Source organism: Jaculus jaculus, chromosome X (genome assembly GCF_020740685.1).
Source record: "Jaculus jaculus isolate mJacJac1 chromosome X, mJacJac1.mat.Y.cur, whole genome shotgun sequence".
Taxonomy (NCBI): Eukaryota; Metazoa; Chordata; class Mammalia; order Rodentia; family Dipodidae; genus Jaculus; species Jaculus jaculus.
This window is the reverse complement of record NC_059125.1, coordinates 100,429,743-100,447,671: the sequence shown is the minus strand read 5'-3', so window position 1 is coordinate 100,447,671 and position 17,929 is coordinate 100,429,743. Positions and strand designations below refer to the sequence as shown.

At 36.5% G+C, this 17,929-nt stretch overlaps 1 protein-coding gene across 2 annotated transcripts in view; it reads right to left on the bottom strand.

Moving 5' to 3' along the window:
- The window catches only part of Tbc1d8b (TBC1 domain family member 8B), an 84,809-nt gene that overhangs the window by 57,004 nt on the left and 9,876 nt on the right, over positions 1-17,929 (bottom strand). For both annotated transcript variants that reach the window (XM_004659159.3, XM_045140526.1), the window contains exons 2-5: positions 10,110-10,220; positions 4,730-4,848; positions 3,934-4,159; positions 2,382-2,622 (exon numbers count right to left, since the gene is read on the bottom strand). In XM_004659159.3, the coding sequence (XP_004659216.2) occupies positions 2,382-2,622; positions 3,934-4,159; positions 4,730-4,848; positions 10,110-10,220 (697 nt within the window). The remainder of the gene's footprint in view (positions 1-2,381; positions 2,623-3,933; positions 4,160-4,729; positions 4,849-10,109; positions 10,221-17,929) is intronic.

Sequence of the window (17,929 nt, the reverse complement as noted above, 5' to 3'; positions counted from 1 at the left end):
GACAATGATACTCCACTTATATGGACGGACAGATTTCTTTCACATATTATTATAAGGGAAAAAAAAGAACTTTCTGTTCAGTCCCATTCAATTTCTTCTACAATGTTTTTTTTAATATTTTTATTTTTATTTATTTACTAAGGAGAAGGAGAGAAGAGAAGAGAGAGAGAGAGGGAGGGAGGGAGGGAATGGGTGCACCAGGGCCTCCAGCCACTGCAAATCACCTCCAGATGCATGCACCACCATGTACATCTGGCTTACATGGATACTAGGGAATCAAACCTGGGTCCTTAGGCTTCACAGGCAAGTGCCTTAACTGCTAAGCCATCTTTCCATCCCCTACAATGTTTTTTGAGGTAGGATCTCACTCTATCTCAGGCAGACCTGTAACATACTATGTAGTCCAAGGTTGGCCTTAAATTCATAGTGATCCTCCTACCTCTTCCTCCTAGTCCTGGAATTGAAGGCTATGTGCCACCATGCCTGGCCTTCTAAAAATATTTTTAAATTTTGTATTAAAAACCCTGAATGAAGCCAGGAGTGGTGGCACATGCCTTTAATCCCAGCATTCGGGAGGCAGTAGTAGGTGGATCGCTGTGAGTTCGAGGCCCCCCTGAGACTACATAGCCAATTCTAGGTCAGCCTGGGCTAGAAAGAGAACCTACCTCAGAAAACAAAAACAAAACAAAACAAACCCCAAAATCCTGAATGATACAAACTAAATCATTACAAGTATGCTTCTAGATTATTTATACTATAAAATACATATTTGTAAAATAAGCAGAATCAATAGACACTCCATTTTACAAAGTAATGTTATTTGGGGACTGTCTCAACAAGTTATTTTTCCTTACTAGAAACAGGATTTAGATATATGTGACTTTCAATATGCTTTCTTTCTCTCTCTCTCTCTTTCTATGTCTGTCTGTCTGTCTGTCTGTCTGTCTGTATGTATGTATGTATGTATGTGTGTATATTTATATATGAATGAGAGAGAGAAATATTTTATCTCATTAATCTATGAACTGGCATAACATACATGAAGGGAAATAAAATGACTAAAAAGAGTGCTAATGGTGGCTAAGCAAGAAACAAACTACAAAATAGAAACCTCCAGGTCACTTGTTCTGATCTATCCAGAGGACTTAGGCTTAAGTTCCTCTTATACTTTCTATATTCATGTTTTCCTTGCCAAAACCTGATTTTTTTCATAGCTATTTTTGGATCCTCTCCTTTCCTCTATCTTTTGGCAAGTTCTTTTGTGTCCACTGAATGCTGACCACAATGAAAGGGCTCTGCTCAGTTTCAGTAATTGCATAGTGTTTAAAAGCTACCAGTAGTTCAGACTGTCCTGCAACTCATGATCCTTCTACATGAACTTTCCAAGTGCTGAGAGTACATGCTCATGTGCCACCATACCCAGCTAGCCAGATACTTCTGATGTAGGGTCTAATAATGATTAGTACTTACCTAGCTTTTTATATTTAACAAAGTGCTTTCTTGTTTCACTCATTTCTCCTAAGAGTCTGCTGAGGCAGAAATGACAGATAAGAAAAATGAGGTTCAGAGAAATTTGGACTTGTCAGAGCTGGAGAGGCAGCTTAGTAAAGTGCCTGCTTAAGAGCATGAAGCACAGAGTTCAATTCCCATAACCCACATTTTTTAAAAGCCAGGTGTAGTAGCACATGTTTATTAATCCAGCGCTGGGGATGCAGAGACAGGGAGAATCTGGGGCTGACTGGTCAGATAGTCTAGCCTTTTTGTTGAGACCCTATCTCAAGAAAGGTGGATGGCCTCTCCTCTGAAGGGACAACACCCAAAGTTGTCCTCTAGCCTCCACATACAACCATGTGCATGTGCACTCACATACATATGTGCACTGCAAACATAGGACAAAATTAAAGATAAAAAGAAATAATGAATATCAAAGGATTTTTTTTCTATGTTCAAATTAAAGTCCAGGTTCTATTGGCTCCATTAACTTATCTCTTCATAAAAAATGTTATTCTAAATTATTACTAAAAATAAACAATATGTTTAACCACTGTAGACTTGAAATTATCTAAACTACAAATAGAGAAATTTAGAATTAGACTAATCACACACACCAAAATCTCTACATTTCTAAAATCATACCTGGAAAAGTTCTTTTGAAATTAAAAATGATTTTAAAAGCTAACTTCTATCATTTCTTAAGATTAACTTTCATGGAGAAGGAGTAACTTGTAAAATTTATATAAATCATCTCACAAAACATACAATGACCAAAGCCAAAGAAAAATAATCATGTAATGTAGAAGAATTAACTTTTGATACTAATCAATGCCATTATTCTTATAGGCAAATAATACCTCAAGAAGAGAATATCAACCTTTAAATACCTTTTGGTAATTTGCAGAGGATCACCAAGGATTGGGTCATTATCAAATGTTTCCTTATCAAAAAGTCTCTTTATAGCATAGTTTGCAAGTTGTTCCATGAGAAGGTATGTTTCGTTTATATGCAAAAACATGGAAAAGTAGTGATTCTCCCCTTGGGAACACACATGAATACTCTCTGTCAGTATAACATTTGAAGTCTTTTCAAGTTTTGAGACTGCATCCCAGGAGATAATGAGTTTTACTGTAAATGAAAGTTGTAAGAAAGAGTGATTAAATTCTCTGTATTGATTTCTGTTCATAAGTAAGTTCTTTCAAAATGAAAACCACTTGAAAAATTCTACAATTAAAATACTTTAATAGGACTGAGGAAATGGCTTAGCAGTTAAGACAGTTGCCTGTGAAGCCTAAGGACTCTGGTTTGATTCCCCTGGATCCACGAAAGCCAGATGCACAAAGGGGCGCATGCATCTGGAGTTCATTTGCAGTGAGGCCTTGGTGTATCCATTCTCTCTTTCTCTCTATCTGCCTCTCTTTCTCAAATAAGTAAATAATAAAACATATAAAATATTTTAATAATCAAAATTAGTTAAAAATTTGGAGCATCATGATGAATATATACTAATTGGTAATTCTAGGAACATGCATGTTTTGATTTGTTGGTGCTGGGGATTGAACCAGGTGTTTTGCATATGCTAGGCTAACACTCTATCACTAAGTCATATCCTCAATTCTTGGGAAAGCTATCATTTCGAAGAATTAAGAAATGATTCTGAGCCAGGTGTGCCTTTAATCACATCACTCAGGAGGCTGAAGTAGGAGGACTGCTTTGAGTTTGAGGCCAGCCTGGAGCTACATATAGAGTGAGTTCTAGGTTAGCTTGGGCTAAAGTGAGACCTTGCCTCAAAACCTCTCCACCAAAATGATTCTGATTTGCTGTTTAAACCTGTGTCTTTGTATATAATAAAATAACTATACAATCACAGATATAAGAGCTATGCATATCATATCAAAAGTACATTTGATTCTTCCTTGTGGCTACAAAGTGAGATATAGGTCACCAGGTACAATGTCTACTACTGTATGCTGCAAGCTTAAAACAGGAGTTAAAGTGGGCATGGTGACACACATCTTTAATCCCAGCACTAGTGAGGCAGAGGTAAGAGGATCGCCATGAGTTCGAGGTCACCCTGACTCTACATAGTGAATTCTAGGTCAGCCTGAGCTAGAGTGAGACCCTACCTCAAAAACAAAAACAAAAACAAGAAAACAGGGATTAAAACAAAGACTTAAGGAAATACGTAGCAACAAGGTCATCATCAGTCAGTATTCATTCACTGTCCACACTGTGCAAGGTTTTCTATAGACATTTCTAATGATTTCCTGTGTTAAAAGGATTCTTTCTGTAGATGAAATCTTTGTGATGTAGATATACACAGTTCAATTACATTTTATATTAATCCTATTACTTTATACTCAATCTAACACCACCAAGACTGAGTTGATGGGCCAGTTAAAATATTCAAAGTCATGATAAGCAAGAGAAACCACTTACTTTCTGACCCCAGCAAGAAAGAATAGAAGCTCAGAAAGTTGGTACTAAGATAGAGCCAACCCTGACAAGGAACCCGTCCTTTCCAATAACTGCATGAATAATAGGTCACTAATTTTTCCTGCTCTGGTAAACCAAAAGATTTTTCAAACTTCAAAAGGGCTTCTCGAAATTTCTCAGGATCATCTTCTTTAGCAAAAGATTGGTTGCCCTCTTCAGCAATTAGTCCCTAGAGAAGACAAGGTATTTTTCTGAAAATTTATCATCACTTATCATTAGAATATTTTTCTTATATTTAATCTTACATAGTTGATCAAATAGAACGACACAGACCTATATGTTATATACATATATGTATGCACATACTTCTCTTAGGAAAAAGGTGAGTGTGTTTTTATTAGATTTATATGAGGTTTTTTCCTAATACCTTACAAAGAGCTACCACAAATGTGTCATTTATTTCCCTTTGCATCTGCATATATAAAAATATGTATATTTAAATCTATATGTAACAGAAAACATATAATACTTGTTTGTTTGTTACTCCATTTTCCTTTCTTGTTCTTATTGGTTCCCTTCCTATCCTTAAGTAGTTTCTGTGTAACTTCATGCACACATATAAATTAGGTTCTACATTTGAAAATAACCATGAGATATTTGGCTTTTTTCTTCTGACTTATTTTGCTTAAAACAGCTCTTTCTATTTTCCACAAATGACATAATTTCATTTTTGTTTTTGTCAAAACAAAACTCCACTATGAACATATATTTTTGTTATGCATTTATTTACAGCACTTACTCTTATCTTGCCTTGTACAAAATTAGTAATATCTTCATTCGAATCAAACACAGACAAAGTCTTCATGATATTTTGTTCCAACCAATCCCAATGTTTGGTTATTTCTTCCCTGTTCGCTCCTTAATAGAGAACAAAAGAGTAAAAGAAAACTCCACAACAAAAGGTCTCTTGATATTTCCAAGCTTAGTTTAAAAAGAAATAAAATTTGCTCACTTTTATAAAATTATTGTCATAAATGAATATAGATATCTCATTTAACCTCTATTTCATCTATGTAGGTATGAACAGTATTTCTCTTCATAACAGAAAGAATAAAATATTTAATGAAAGAGGAGAAAAGTAATTACAGCTCCATAAAAAAATACAAATTTCTGAAAATAAGGTAACAGTAGCTGGTACTCAGAGAATAATCATTATCTTTTAAGAGAACATGTAGAGTACTAATATAAATATATACACATGCCAATCCTTGGTCTTCAAATACAACTAGCACTGTGTCTAAAAATATCAGTGTCTGAAGACAGCATGCATGTGACAATCCTTTGTATGCAAGCACGAAACTTTCCTGTGGCTACTAGATGTAAAACAGCAACAACAAAACAAACAAACAAACCTTTGTTCAGAGATGGGCATGGTGGCTCATGACTTTAATCCCAGCACTCCGGAGGCAGAGGTAGGAGGATCACCATGGGTTTGAGGCAACCCTGAGACTACATAGTGAATTCCAAGTCAGCCTGGACTAGAGTGAAACTCTACCTCAAAACAAACAAACAAACAAAACCAAAACACCTTTGTTCATAATTATACCATTTGTTAAAAAATAGCATAGTAAAATTTCACAGATTTTATCATGGGGGTTCAAAACTGTAAAAAAGATGAACCCTTATGATATAGTTTATCAGTGTTTGCTGGCTTATTAAAGGTAAGAATTAATATTATCAGCTCTAGGTTACTTTGGTTTGAAGAAAATTTCCAAATTTATCCCTCCACTTACATATATCTTTAAGATGATACCAGAATTTTGGATTAATAGTTTTATGATATATTAATATTAATACAATAAGAATTTTATTAACATTGCAAAATACTTACATTCTACAATTCAGTTCGAATTTTATTCATGCTACTAAACTAAAGTCTTTTATTGTTTTGTTGAAGTAGGGTCTCACTCTAGCCTACGTTGACCTGGAATTCACTCTGTAGTCCCAGGCTGGTCTAGAATTCATGGCAATCCTCCTACCTCTGCCTCCCAAGTGCTGGGATTAAAGAAGTGCACCACACCTAGCTAAAATATTTCTTTCATGAAATACAAAATCCAAGAGAAATCTTAAGACCTTTATTTTGATCCTTTAAGGTTAAAAGAGGTCATTTGCAAGTGCCAACTATACTTCTTTTACTTAAAATTTTTATTATTTACACACACACATACATTTAGATCATAATCCCTTCCTGTTACCTTCCTTGTTTCCCCCTCCCACCCTTCTACTGAATCTCTTCCTTTTTTCCAAAAGGTTTCTCTTCTACATTGATTTTTTTTTTTTTTTTGCTCACCACTATCCATGAAAGAATGTTGATGACCTCTGTATTGTGCAGGTCTTGTCATATGCAGTTAAGTACAGATACCATGAGGTATAAAAACAATAGTTACTTCATATCTAGAAGACAGCATTTCAAAGCACTCCTCCCATCCTCTGGCTCGTACATTTTTCCACCTCATCTTCCACAATGTTTGTTGAGCCTTGGAGTTCATAATAAATATGTCTCATTTATCCCCTAGCACTTAATAGTTATTTATTCACTGCATTCTGATAAGATTTGAGTCTCCCCAGAAGTCACTGCCAACTGCAAAAAGGTTTTTTTTTTGTTTTTTTTTTTTCTGACCATAGGTAAGAGCAGTGCTAATGTATTGGCATAAATATTTAGAGGACAATTTAAAGAGCATAACATATCCATTTAATCAAACAACAATAGTACATTCCCTCCTAGGGCTTATGACTTTCCAACCATAGGTATTTAACCACATTTTCAGTACCAGGCATGTTTTCCCTCCCATAGAGTAAGCCTCAAATCCAATCAAAGAACAGTTGGTCAGTATAGCCAGCTGCATGAAAGTGTCACTTCTGTACATCTTTGTTGGATCAGAAGATAATCAGGTTTCTATCTTTGTGAAATCAATTGGCAAAAGAAAAATCCTTTGTACTGTTTAAATTTATGCTTCTGATGTCAAGTTAAATAAATTCTTGTCAATAGGAAAGTGAAAAGAGTACTTAATTAACCTCATCATGCCACTCTTGCACCAATGGGCATATCTAACCTGGCTGGTTGGTTGTATAGTTTTCAAGGTGAGTAAAACTTAAACGATATTTCAGTATCATTTGGGAAAATATTCATATTTTATTTTTGTAAAGTAGAAAGAACCTTTTTTGCAAAATCATTTTGACCAAATAGCTTTAGAGTTATTAAACTTCTCCTAATAACATCTTTATTTAGTTCAAATTGTATTCAATTTAAAGGAGCCAGGGTAAAAGACTGCTGAGTAAGACTACAGGAAGTTAAGAGCACACATATATGCACATGCAATCACACATATGTGCACCCATGCATACAAGTATGAAAATATACTCCCACCCACAATCAATAAACATTAAACAGACTAAAGATCTTGGATTATACTTTGAACCAACATTAAAACAGCATCACATAAAATGTAATGAGCTGTCATTGCAGGTTTTAAAAAATCTAAACATTCCCTTATTAGAAAGACTCATCTTAATCTTTTCCCTATAGCACCCACAACAAATAAGGGGAAGAATATGAACAACTCTGGCAAGAATGAATATGTACCATTGCCTGCAAATCTTTCAATCTTGCATTTTTGTGAAAAAGTAGACATGTGAATAAAAAATGATTCACTTTATATATCTTCAGGGGATAACCTTTAAATTCTGGGCTCACCATAAACTCTTGATTCTCATCTGATTTATTAGAAATGGAAAATACACATGCACGTGTGCGCGCGCGCACACACACACACATATAAAATGGTGAAGGTCCTATCTTTCCAGCAGTTGGGTGAAACACAAGTAAGAAAGGAAACCCAAAATCTGCTCAGAGTCTGTACTCATCAACTAGGAACTCACCTAGAAGCCTCCTGGTTAGCTGTCACAGTGCTAGAAATTGTTATTCAGGCTGTTAGGGGAGAAAATTCATCAACAATCTTACAGAGCAGTGGACCCTGAGAGCTACACAATGGACCAGCCAAGCAAGTATACCCATAGGTGCAATAGGGCCATGACTGTTATAGGGACAACCAACTGATAGTTGATTGAATTTCAGTCCTGCTCCACAAGAAAGATACCACACCTGATTCATGCAAACCTAGTCAAAAGCCTATGGCTGGGAAGGTCATAGGCCCCAGGATATAAGCTACTAACATTGTTTTGCTATATATTAATGTTTATGTGCACTGATTAGTGATGCTGCTCTTACATTTGATCAGAGAAGCTTCTTTGCCATTGGCAGTGTCCACTGGAGACTCAAATCTCACCAAAGTGCTAAAAATAAGTGACTGTTGAGTGTTCAGGGATAAATGTGACATCTATACCAAACCCTCCAAGGCTCAGGGAACCCTGTAGAAGAGGAGCAGAAAGCATGTAAAAGCCAGAGGATGGAGAAGAGTGCTTTGGAATGCTGGCTTCTAGACATGAAACGGTTGTTTGATTTTTTACCTCATAGGGACTGTTGATACCTGCACAATACTGCATCTATCAGCATTCTGTCATGGATGATGGAGGAGAGGGAAAAGACTTCAAAGTAGAAAAAGAACCAGATGGAAATAAAAAGGGATTCAGTCAAAGAAGGGGAAGGGGACCAAGAGAAGATAACAGAAGGGGATTACAATCAAAACACATTATATAGATGTACGAATATTATCAACAAAAAAGAAAAAGGTAATAATGTCTCTCATGCCAATAGATTTCTAAATTCCCAAGAACTGTTTTCAAACAGACATGATGCTATTAGCCCAGGCTGACCTGGAATTCACTCTGGAGTCTCAGGGTGGCCTTGAACTCATGGCAATCCTCCTATCTCTGCCTCTCGAGGGCTGGGATTAAAGGCGTGAGCCACCACACCTGGCACTGAACTATATTTTTAATCATACATTGTCTTTCCTTTCTAACACACACACACACATGCACAAATATAAAACATTATAAGCTGGGTGTGGTGGCACACACCTTTAATCAAAGTGCTTGGGAGGCAGAAGTAGGAGGGTCACTGTGTGTTTGAAGCCAGTCTGAAACTACAGAATGAGATCTAAGTCAGCCGGGGCTAGAGTGAGACTCTAGCTCCAAAAACAAACAAACAGGACTGGAGGGATGGCTTAGTGGTTAAGGTGTTTGCCTGTGCAAAGCCAAAGGTTCCTGGTTCGATTCCCTAAGACCCACGTAAGCCAGATACACAAGGTAGCACATGTATATGGAGTTCATTTGCAGTGGCTGGAGGACCTGGCCCGTCCATCCTCTCTCAAATAAGTAAAAAATATTTTAAAAAATAAACAAATAATCCAGGAATGGTAGCACACATCTTTAATCCCAGCACTCAGGAGGCAGAGGTAGGAGGATCGCCAAGAGTTCTAGGCCACTCCTTAGACTTCATAGTGAATTCCAGGTCAGCCTGAGCTAGAAGACCCTCCCTTAAAAAGCCAAAAGAAAGCCGGGCGTGGTGGCGCACGCCTTTAATCCCAGCACTCAGGAGGCAGAGGTAGGAGGATTGCCATGAGTTCGAGGCCACCCTGAGACTCCATAGTGAATTCCAGGTCACCCTGGTGTAGAGTGAGACCCTACCTCAAAAAAAAACAAACAAACAAACAAAAAAAAAAGCCAAAAGAAAAAAAATAAGTTTTTTAAAAAAAATTTTGAGGTAGAGTCTCACTCTAGTTTAGACTGATCTGGAATTCACTATGTAGTCTCAGGGTAGCCTGTGAATTCATGGTGATCCTCCTACCTCTGCCTCCCATGCACTGGAATTAAAGGTGTGTGCCACCACACCTGGCTACCTTAGTATTTTGATCATAAAGACCACACATTACTCCGTCTCATCCTTTCACTCCTCCTAAACCTTTGCCCACCCCTCATATACTAGTGGATACAGCACTGAAAAGAATGAGTCCTCTCCCAAAGTAAGCAGTAGCTGCCAATGACCCTTCAGGAAGGAGTGAGGCTTCATGATCCCCTTTCCATCTATACAAAAATGTTGATATACACTATTTTCTGCAAGTACTGTGCAAGTAAGCACAGCTGCTGTGAGTTCATGAGCATAATAGCCTTCTCATGTCTTGGTGAGAAAGTGAAGTATATTTTAAAATTATCATACTCACCACATGCAATTGACAAGTAAACTTGAGAATCTGGTGTTTGGTGCAAGATGCGAAATGGAGCTACTTTAGCAGTAGAGTCTAAGACAGAATCAAGAGTCCCAACCAGAAGTCCTGATAAAATAGGAAGATTGTTATAAATAAGGATTTTAGGAAAGATTAACAAAGTCAGAATCATTTCATATGACAAACAAATGAACATTTAAAAATTTTCCTAGCCCAATTATTATTATTATTATTATTATTATTATTATTATTATTATTATTTTGGTTTTTCGAGGTAGGGTTTCACTCTAGTCCAGGCTGACCTGGAATTCACTATGTAGTCTCAGGGTGGCCTCAAACTCATGGTGACCCTCCTACCTCTGCCTCCTGAGTGCTGGAATTAAAGGCATGTGCTACCATGCCCGGTTTTTATAGCCCAATTATTAAAAAACCCAACTTTACTGTTTTTTCATGTGTGTGTGTGTGTGTGTGTGTGTGTGTGTGCGTATGGAGATATTATTGTCAACATAAATAGTATTTGAGAAAATATTCAGTAAAAGTACATCAGGTTCACAACATATCTTCCATACTTATAAACTTTTATAATAAGACTATGTACATATTAGATAAGAAAATAGGGCTGGAGAGATTGCTTAGTGGTTAAGGCTCTTGCCTGCAAAGCCAAATAACTCAGGATCGATTACCTAGTACCCACATATGCACAATGTGGCACATGTGTTTGGAGTTTGTTTGTAGTGTCTGGAGGCCTTGGTGTGCTCATTCTATCTAGCTCTCTCTCTCTTTCTCTCAAATAAATAAATAAAATATTCTTATAAATTAAAAAAAAATAGAATCTAGTACTAGAAACTATATGAGTCTGAATCCTAGCTCTGTCACTTGTGTTAATTTGAGCACATTACTTACCATTTACATATTTGTAAAATAAGGTGATTAACATATAACCTACTGCAAGGGGTTATTGTACAGATGAAGTTAATTATTACATATAAAGCTCTTAGAACAATGCTAATATACTGTGAAATACCCCATATTTGTTAATTCTGTTATTACATAAGAAAATCTTAGGTACTTCTATAAAATAAAATTCTTTATTAATAAGATTGCTTTAGTAAAGTATTTTCTTTTCAACAATTCTTAATTCTTCAATTTGGAATTCAAATCTTTTGCTCAATTAGTTCCAGTATACTTACCTTATTAATATTTCCTACTAGTTCCTGAAGCAAAATTTTCTGTTTTCTTAAACAGCCAGCTTATTTTCCCCCTAGGGTCTTTGCTAAACAATCACCTTTTATTGAGAAATGCTAACAAATGTCTTTTAGCACAGTCGCCCATGAATTCTTCACTAGCAATTCCTTGAAATAATGCTTTGCTTTTTTATTCCTGAGCCTTTGTAACCCTAAAATTATATACTACACAACCTAATATTTACTTATTAGTTTGTTTATTACAACTACTTTCTATGTTTCATATGAATATGTGTGACTCTTTATCTAGATTATATGGTCTCTGAGAAAAATAAGTATGTTTTCTACTTCTAGGTTTTGTTCCTTAACTCCCAACATATGCTGAAAGCAATTAAGGGCATAATTTGTTGACTTAACCATATCATGGAATGTCTGGTCTATATGAATCTACTTTTCTTTCTTACTTTTTTCCTAGGAGACAGAACAGCAGAGAGAGAGAGAGAGAGAGATTATGAGAATATGAATGGGAGCACTAGTGTCTCTTTCAACTAAAAACAAATTCCACGTGTGAATTTACCACATCTGCTTGTATGTAGGATCTGAGTAATGAACTCAGGCTGGCAGGCTTTGCATGCAAGTGCCTTTAACTTCTGAGCCATGTCCCTAAGACTATGTTGGTTATGCTTTATGAGCATTACTTTTCAATTTAGTATAAATAAGACTTGAGAAAATTTAAAATCAATTATAAACTAGGCCTTTGGGTCTTTTCTTATTTTTTACCTACCTGAAAAGAGTTCAGATTGGACAATGATTGAAAATAAAGGTACCTGGCGGGTGTGAGGTAGGAAATAATTAAAAGCATATAGGTGCACAAATCAGAAGAATTAAAGATAGGACGGGAAATGTGGCTCAGCTGCAAAAAAGCAGAAGGCTGGTGATATGGCTTAGTAGTTAAGATGCTTGCTTGCAAAGCCTGAAGACCTATGTTCGACTTTCCAGATCCCATATAAGCCAGATGCACACAGGTTAGGCAAGCGCAAAGTTGCACAAGCCCACTAAGTGGTGCAAGTGTCTGGAGTTAGATTGCAGTGACTGACCTGGTGCACCAATTCTCTCTCTCTCTCTCCTGTTTCTCACTCTATAAAATAATAAAAATATTATAAAATAAAAAATAAAAAAAGCAGGAGAATGGATATGGGAATACATATAAAATGAAAAATAAGGTCTACAGCCATACCACTCTGAATGCACCCAATCTCATCTAAAATAAAAATAGGGATCACAGATACAGCATTATGTCAATTAGTAATATGACAGAGGATTTTAATGCTGGGGAAAAGTATCAATAAAGGTGACTTTGGTAATGGCAAAATGGTAGGGAATAGGTTGGGTTATGTATTTTAAAGGCAAAGTACTTGCCTAGCATGCACAAGACCCCAGGTATGAACTGACAGTTTTGCCTGACAAGACGTACACGCCTGTGTAATGATGGCACCCAGCCTACGTGGGTAACCAATGTCAGATTGGCTAAGATATCTGCTCCGTGGAAAGGAACCCATAGCTGGAGCTGGGAACTGAGTCAGAATCCTATGGAGACCAAAAAGAAGCTTCCACTAGTTTTTGGCCAAAAGAGAAGCAACACTCATCAAAACCTCTCTAAATTAACAATTCTTATCCACTTTAGCCTATCCTAATCTCATTCTCCAATGTAGAATCTGTTTTTCTTTTTCAGAAGGCATCAAGAACCAAGGACAAACAAAATCTATCAACAAGATCAGAAAAGATAGCTAGGCAGGCATGGTGGTACACACCTTTAATCCCAGCATTTGGGAGGCAGAGGTAGGAGGATCGCCATGAGTTCAAGGTCACCTGAGATGACATAGGGAATTCCAGGTCAGCATGGGCTAGAGTGAGACCCTACCTTGGAAAACCAAAAAATAAAAAGAAAAGACAGCTGACTCCCTGGCAAGAGATGAACTATTCCTCGCACTTCCACCAGGGCCCAGGTGAAGCCACAGAGAAATTAGCAAGATGAACAAGAGTACTGCTTCCATGGAAAGCCAGAAAACCTGTGCCAGGGTAATGGAGACAGATTGAGGATACTTAAAATATACCAAAGCAGAAATCCAGAACCTGCTGAGAGCTCAATTATAAAGTAGATTTAAAACACATCCACAAAAGCTCAGGAAATTTTGGGGAATAGAGCAGGGAGATTGTGAGAGCCATAGGGTGAGAGTGAACATCCAGAGGCATTTCCCACCTACCACCACCAATGGCTGACTCCTGCTCTCACAACTGATAACCCACAGCTCCATGGTAAATAGCAGCAATACCACTGAAGAGGGCCCAGTGGAATGGTTTTAGGGAGGAGGGGAATGATGGAACCATTATATGGTATGTCCATACAAAGATTCTATTTAATAACAGAGAGACTATTCACTCCAAAATAAATAAATAAATAAATAAATAAATAAATGACACAGGAACCAGAAAACCTAGACAAATAATATCAATGATGAAGTACTAGAGAATAGAAAATGAGAAGAGGGACAGAGGAAATGATTATATGTCAACATTAATGAGGAGGAAATTATTAGAAGATTTAGGATAAAAAGAAAAGTCAGCACTGAAGTAGCAACTATAAGAAATTAGAGATTTGGCTAGCAATAAAGAAAAGTAGGAGCTAAAGATGCAGATAATGTCCTATGAGTAATGTGACTGAAATTACTCAGGATATGAAGAGATTTCTCAAGTTGAAAACAGGAGACTGAAAATATTCAAAAGCAAAAGATAATCAAAAGAGGCAATTACCTCTTGATTGAAAAATGGAGTTAGGTGTGTATGTGTGTGTGTGTGTGTGCTTGTGTGTATAATAAACTGACAAATTAGTCAAAATAAAATGATTAAAACTTCAGAAAGAAAGTATTTACTAAAAGCCAGGCATGGGGTGCATAAATGTATTCTCAGAAATAGGTGGAACAGGAGTTCATGATCAGCTTTGGCTATCTAGCTAGTATAGGGCCAGCCAGGGCTACATGAGACTCAAAATCAGTTATTTATTAAAAACAGGATAATTCAGCTCCTACTTTAGCATTTTTCTTATAAGAATTAAATTATAAACTTGTTTTTAACAAGAAATTTTAAAATTTTCAAGGAAAACAATGTATTGGTAACTGGATTTTAATAAAAATTGCTCACATTCTATTTCTTTATTTATATATACTTTTATATACATGTAGTATTAGAAGAACAGGAGAAACAGGAAAGGATTAGTGTTTGGCTCAGCTAAAAGATAACAGTGACAGTGAGGATGTGTGGTGAAGGAGAGAGAAAAACAGACACCACACAATTATTTCTGAGTGACATAATTGAGTCTGAGGACAGAGTGGTCAAAATGTCTAACAAGAAAGGTAATTTTATAGCAAAAATGTTGACAAGATATAAGCCTTATACTACATAAAAAGGAAATTGTTCAGCTTCTACAAGTGCATGAAATTAGGCAGCTAATATAAACCTATGCAACAATAATTTGGAAGCTAGCACTAGAATACATTTCCAGTCACTCAGGGAACTCTTCCAGCTCATTAAGCTGTAATCATCATCAAGTCCCTGCAAGTCATTCAGGAATTAATGTGTGCCAATGTCTGGGTTCCAAAAGTACAAGAAAACAAGCAGACAACTTTGGGTTGCTTTTCCATATTCACACAAGTTTACCATCTGATCATTCAAGCCTATAGGCCTATCAATTGGGAAAGCCTGTAGCTATACTAAATTGGAAAGAGAACATAGTCAGCTGAAAGAGTAAAAAAGTTAAAAATATACAAAGTTTAAAATCCTTTGAAAGACTAAAGTATCAACCAATGTTCTAGAACTGGTCAAGTTCTAGAGGGTTTAGTAGCATCCTCCAATATAAACCACATCCATCATCTTAAGGAAATTCACCACTGTAACTGAGCAAAATGTGTTTTTGTAAAATGTCATAGCAACATAAAAATGCAATGCTGTATGATATTTCTGCAAAAGTGACTTTTGTGAACAATAATTACCATTCATATGTTAATTCTTTTTTCTTATTTTATTTATTCGAGAGAGAGAAAAAGAATGGATGTGCCAGGGCCTCTAGCCACTTCAAACAAATTCCAGACACATCCACTACCTTGTGTAGCTGGATTGCATGGGTTCTGGGGAATCGAACCTGAGTCCTTGGGCTTCACAGGCAAGCACCTAAACAGCTAAGCCATTTCTCCAGTCCAGTATTTTAAAATACTATTTTTCTTTATTTTTTTTTGACTGGATAAAGAACTACAAACTTTGTTCATCAAACAGTGGGCTGGAAATATTTTTTAGTGGTTAAGTGCTTGCCTGTGAAACCTAAGGACCCCAGTTTGAGGCTCAATTGCCCAGGACCCACATAAGCCAGATGCACAAGATAGCGTGTACATCTGGAATTGTTTTTTTTTTTTTTTTTTTTTTTTTTTTTGCATTGGCTGGAGGCCCTGGCGTGCCTTTCTCTTTCTTTCTGCCTCTTTCTCTGTCTGTCTAACACTCTCAAATAAATAAATAAAAATAAAAAAAATTTAAAAGGTATTGTAAATGGTCATTCAGTCCAACTTCTAACACATTCACTTACTCTATAGCAAACCAAGGCAGCATACTGCATCAGTAGGAATTTCTGTTGATTAGAAAGTCATCTCTAAAATATAGAATTATGTATATATTCAAATGTCATGGCTCATTTCCAGAGCTTGTGGCCTATGTACAGTGTCCTATGCTGAGACTCTATGTTTTATTTAATTATATTTTTATTTGAGACAGAGACAGAGAGAATGGGCATGCCAGGGACTCCAGCCACTACAAATAAACTCCAGACGCATGTGCCACTTTGTGCATCTGGCTAACATGGGTCCTGGGGAATTGAACCTGGGTCCTTTGGCTTTGCAGGCAAGTGCCTTAACCATTAAGCAATCCCTGCAGCCCTCTATGCTTTGTTTAATGGTCTACTGTCAATGTCTTATTTTTCTTTTACGCTTTGAAAGGAATTTCTTGTTCATTTTTTCAGTGGGTACCACCAAATTAGGCAGCCTGTCCTTATCTCTGGTCAATGAAATCATGGATAAACATAATTTTCTGCTTTCTGAAATTTTTACAATGTACATTTTTTAATGTTCATGATAGAAAAATAAAGCATGTTTTGCTCATTCCAAAAAATAAAAGACAAGTTGTTACTTGGAATAAATAAAGTGCTACTTCCTTGCAACTTCAGAATAACAGCAAACTATGCAATAATATGGGTCCTTAATAATATGGTATCACTATCTTGTTCGCTCTCCCTATCCTCTTCTAATTTATAATATACTTAATTCTTCTATGTTGTATGAGATTGTCTGAGTCATTTTTTTTTCTATAATCCTGTTAACATACTTTTTCAGAGGTTCTTTCAAAGTAACAGTCAACAGAGGGTTGTGGCAGATTACTCCTAAAATCCCAGCAGTTTGAAGGTAGAGGCAGGAGAATCATGAGTTTAAGGCTACAGAGCTAGTTCCAGACCAACCCAGACTATTGAGACCCTGTCTAAAATAATTTGAATGCTAGATATGGTCTGAATATTAATTAATAATTAATTTCTTTTTTTTTTTTTTTGGTTTTTCAAGGTAGGGTTTCACTCTAGCCCAGGCTGACCTGGAATTCACTATGGAGTCTCAGGGTAGCCTTGAACTCACAGCAATCCTCCTACATCTGTCTCCCAAGTGCTGGGAATAAAGGCATGCGCCACCACGCCTGGCTTCTTTTTATTTTTTAAAATAATTTTTAGGGTACTGGAGATCAAAACCTGGGCCTTTATGCATACAAAGTAAACATTCTACCACTAAGCTCTACCCCCAGCCACTCCTCTCATGTTTATTTTCATGCAACCCAAGATAACCATCTTTTGTGGCTACCATTTCACGCTAACAAAGCTTGTGATTAAAGATATTTTAATCTTTATCATAAACATAAGCACCAATCTTGCTGTTATTTTTCCTGTGCAGATTTAAAAAAATTAATTTAAATAAGTTTACATTTACCAATTTGTATTTTATCTCACTGACTTCAGTTGACAATTTATTCAGATCTTTCTGAATATTTATTATTTTATATTCCATGACAGCAACTCTCAACCCAAACTACAAGTCTCAGTCATTTGGAAGAGTTTTGAAACTGAAGTTTTGAAACTAATGAAGCCTAGAGATTCTTATTTAATTCATCTGGTATAGAACCTGGTTAAGCTTCAGCTATTTTTTTTTCTTTACTTTGTACTACAAAATTTTCAAATATCAAGGAAAAAAAAAACAATGCAAATGGGTGCTGGGTAGGTGACTCAGTGGGTAAAGCATGAGAACCCAAGTTTATCCCCCAAACCCACATATAGCCAGACATGCTACTATGCATCAATAGTACCCAGTACACCTATGGCAAGATGAGAGGCAAAGATGGGACAATCACAGGAAGCTTGCTGGACAGCTATTGTAACATATACAAGGAACGAACAAGAGACCCTCAAACAAGACTCAAACAAGGTGGAAGATGAGGACAGATACTGGAGATTGCCCCCTAATTTCCATACATGTGCTATGGCATGTGTGTGTCCACCCT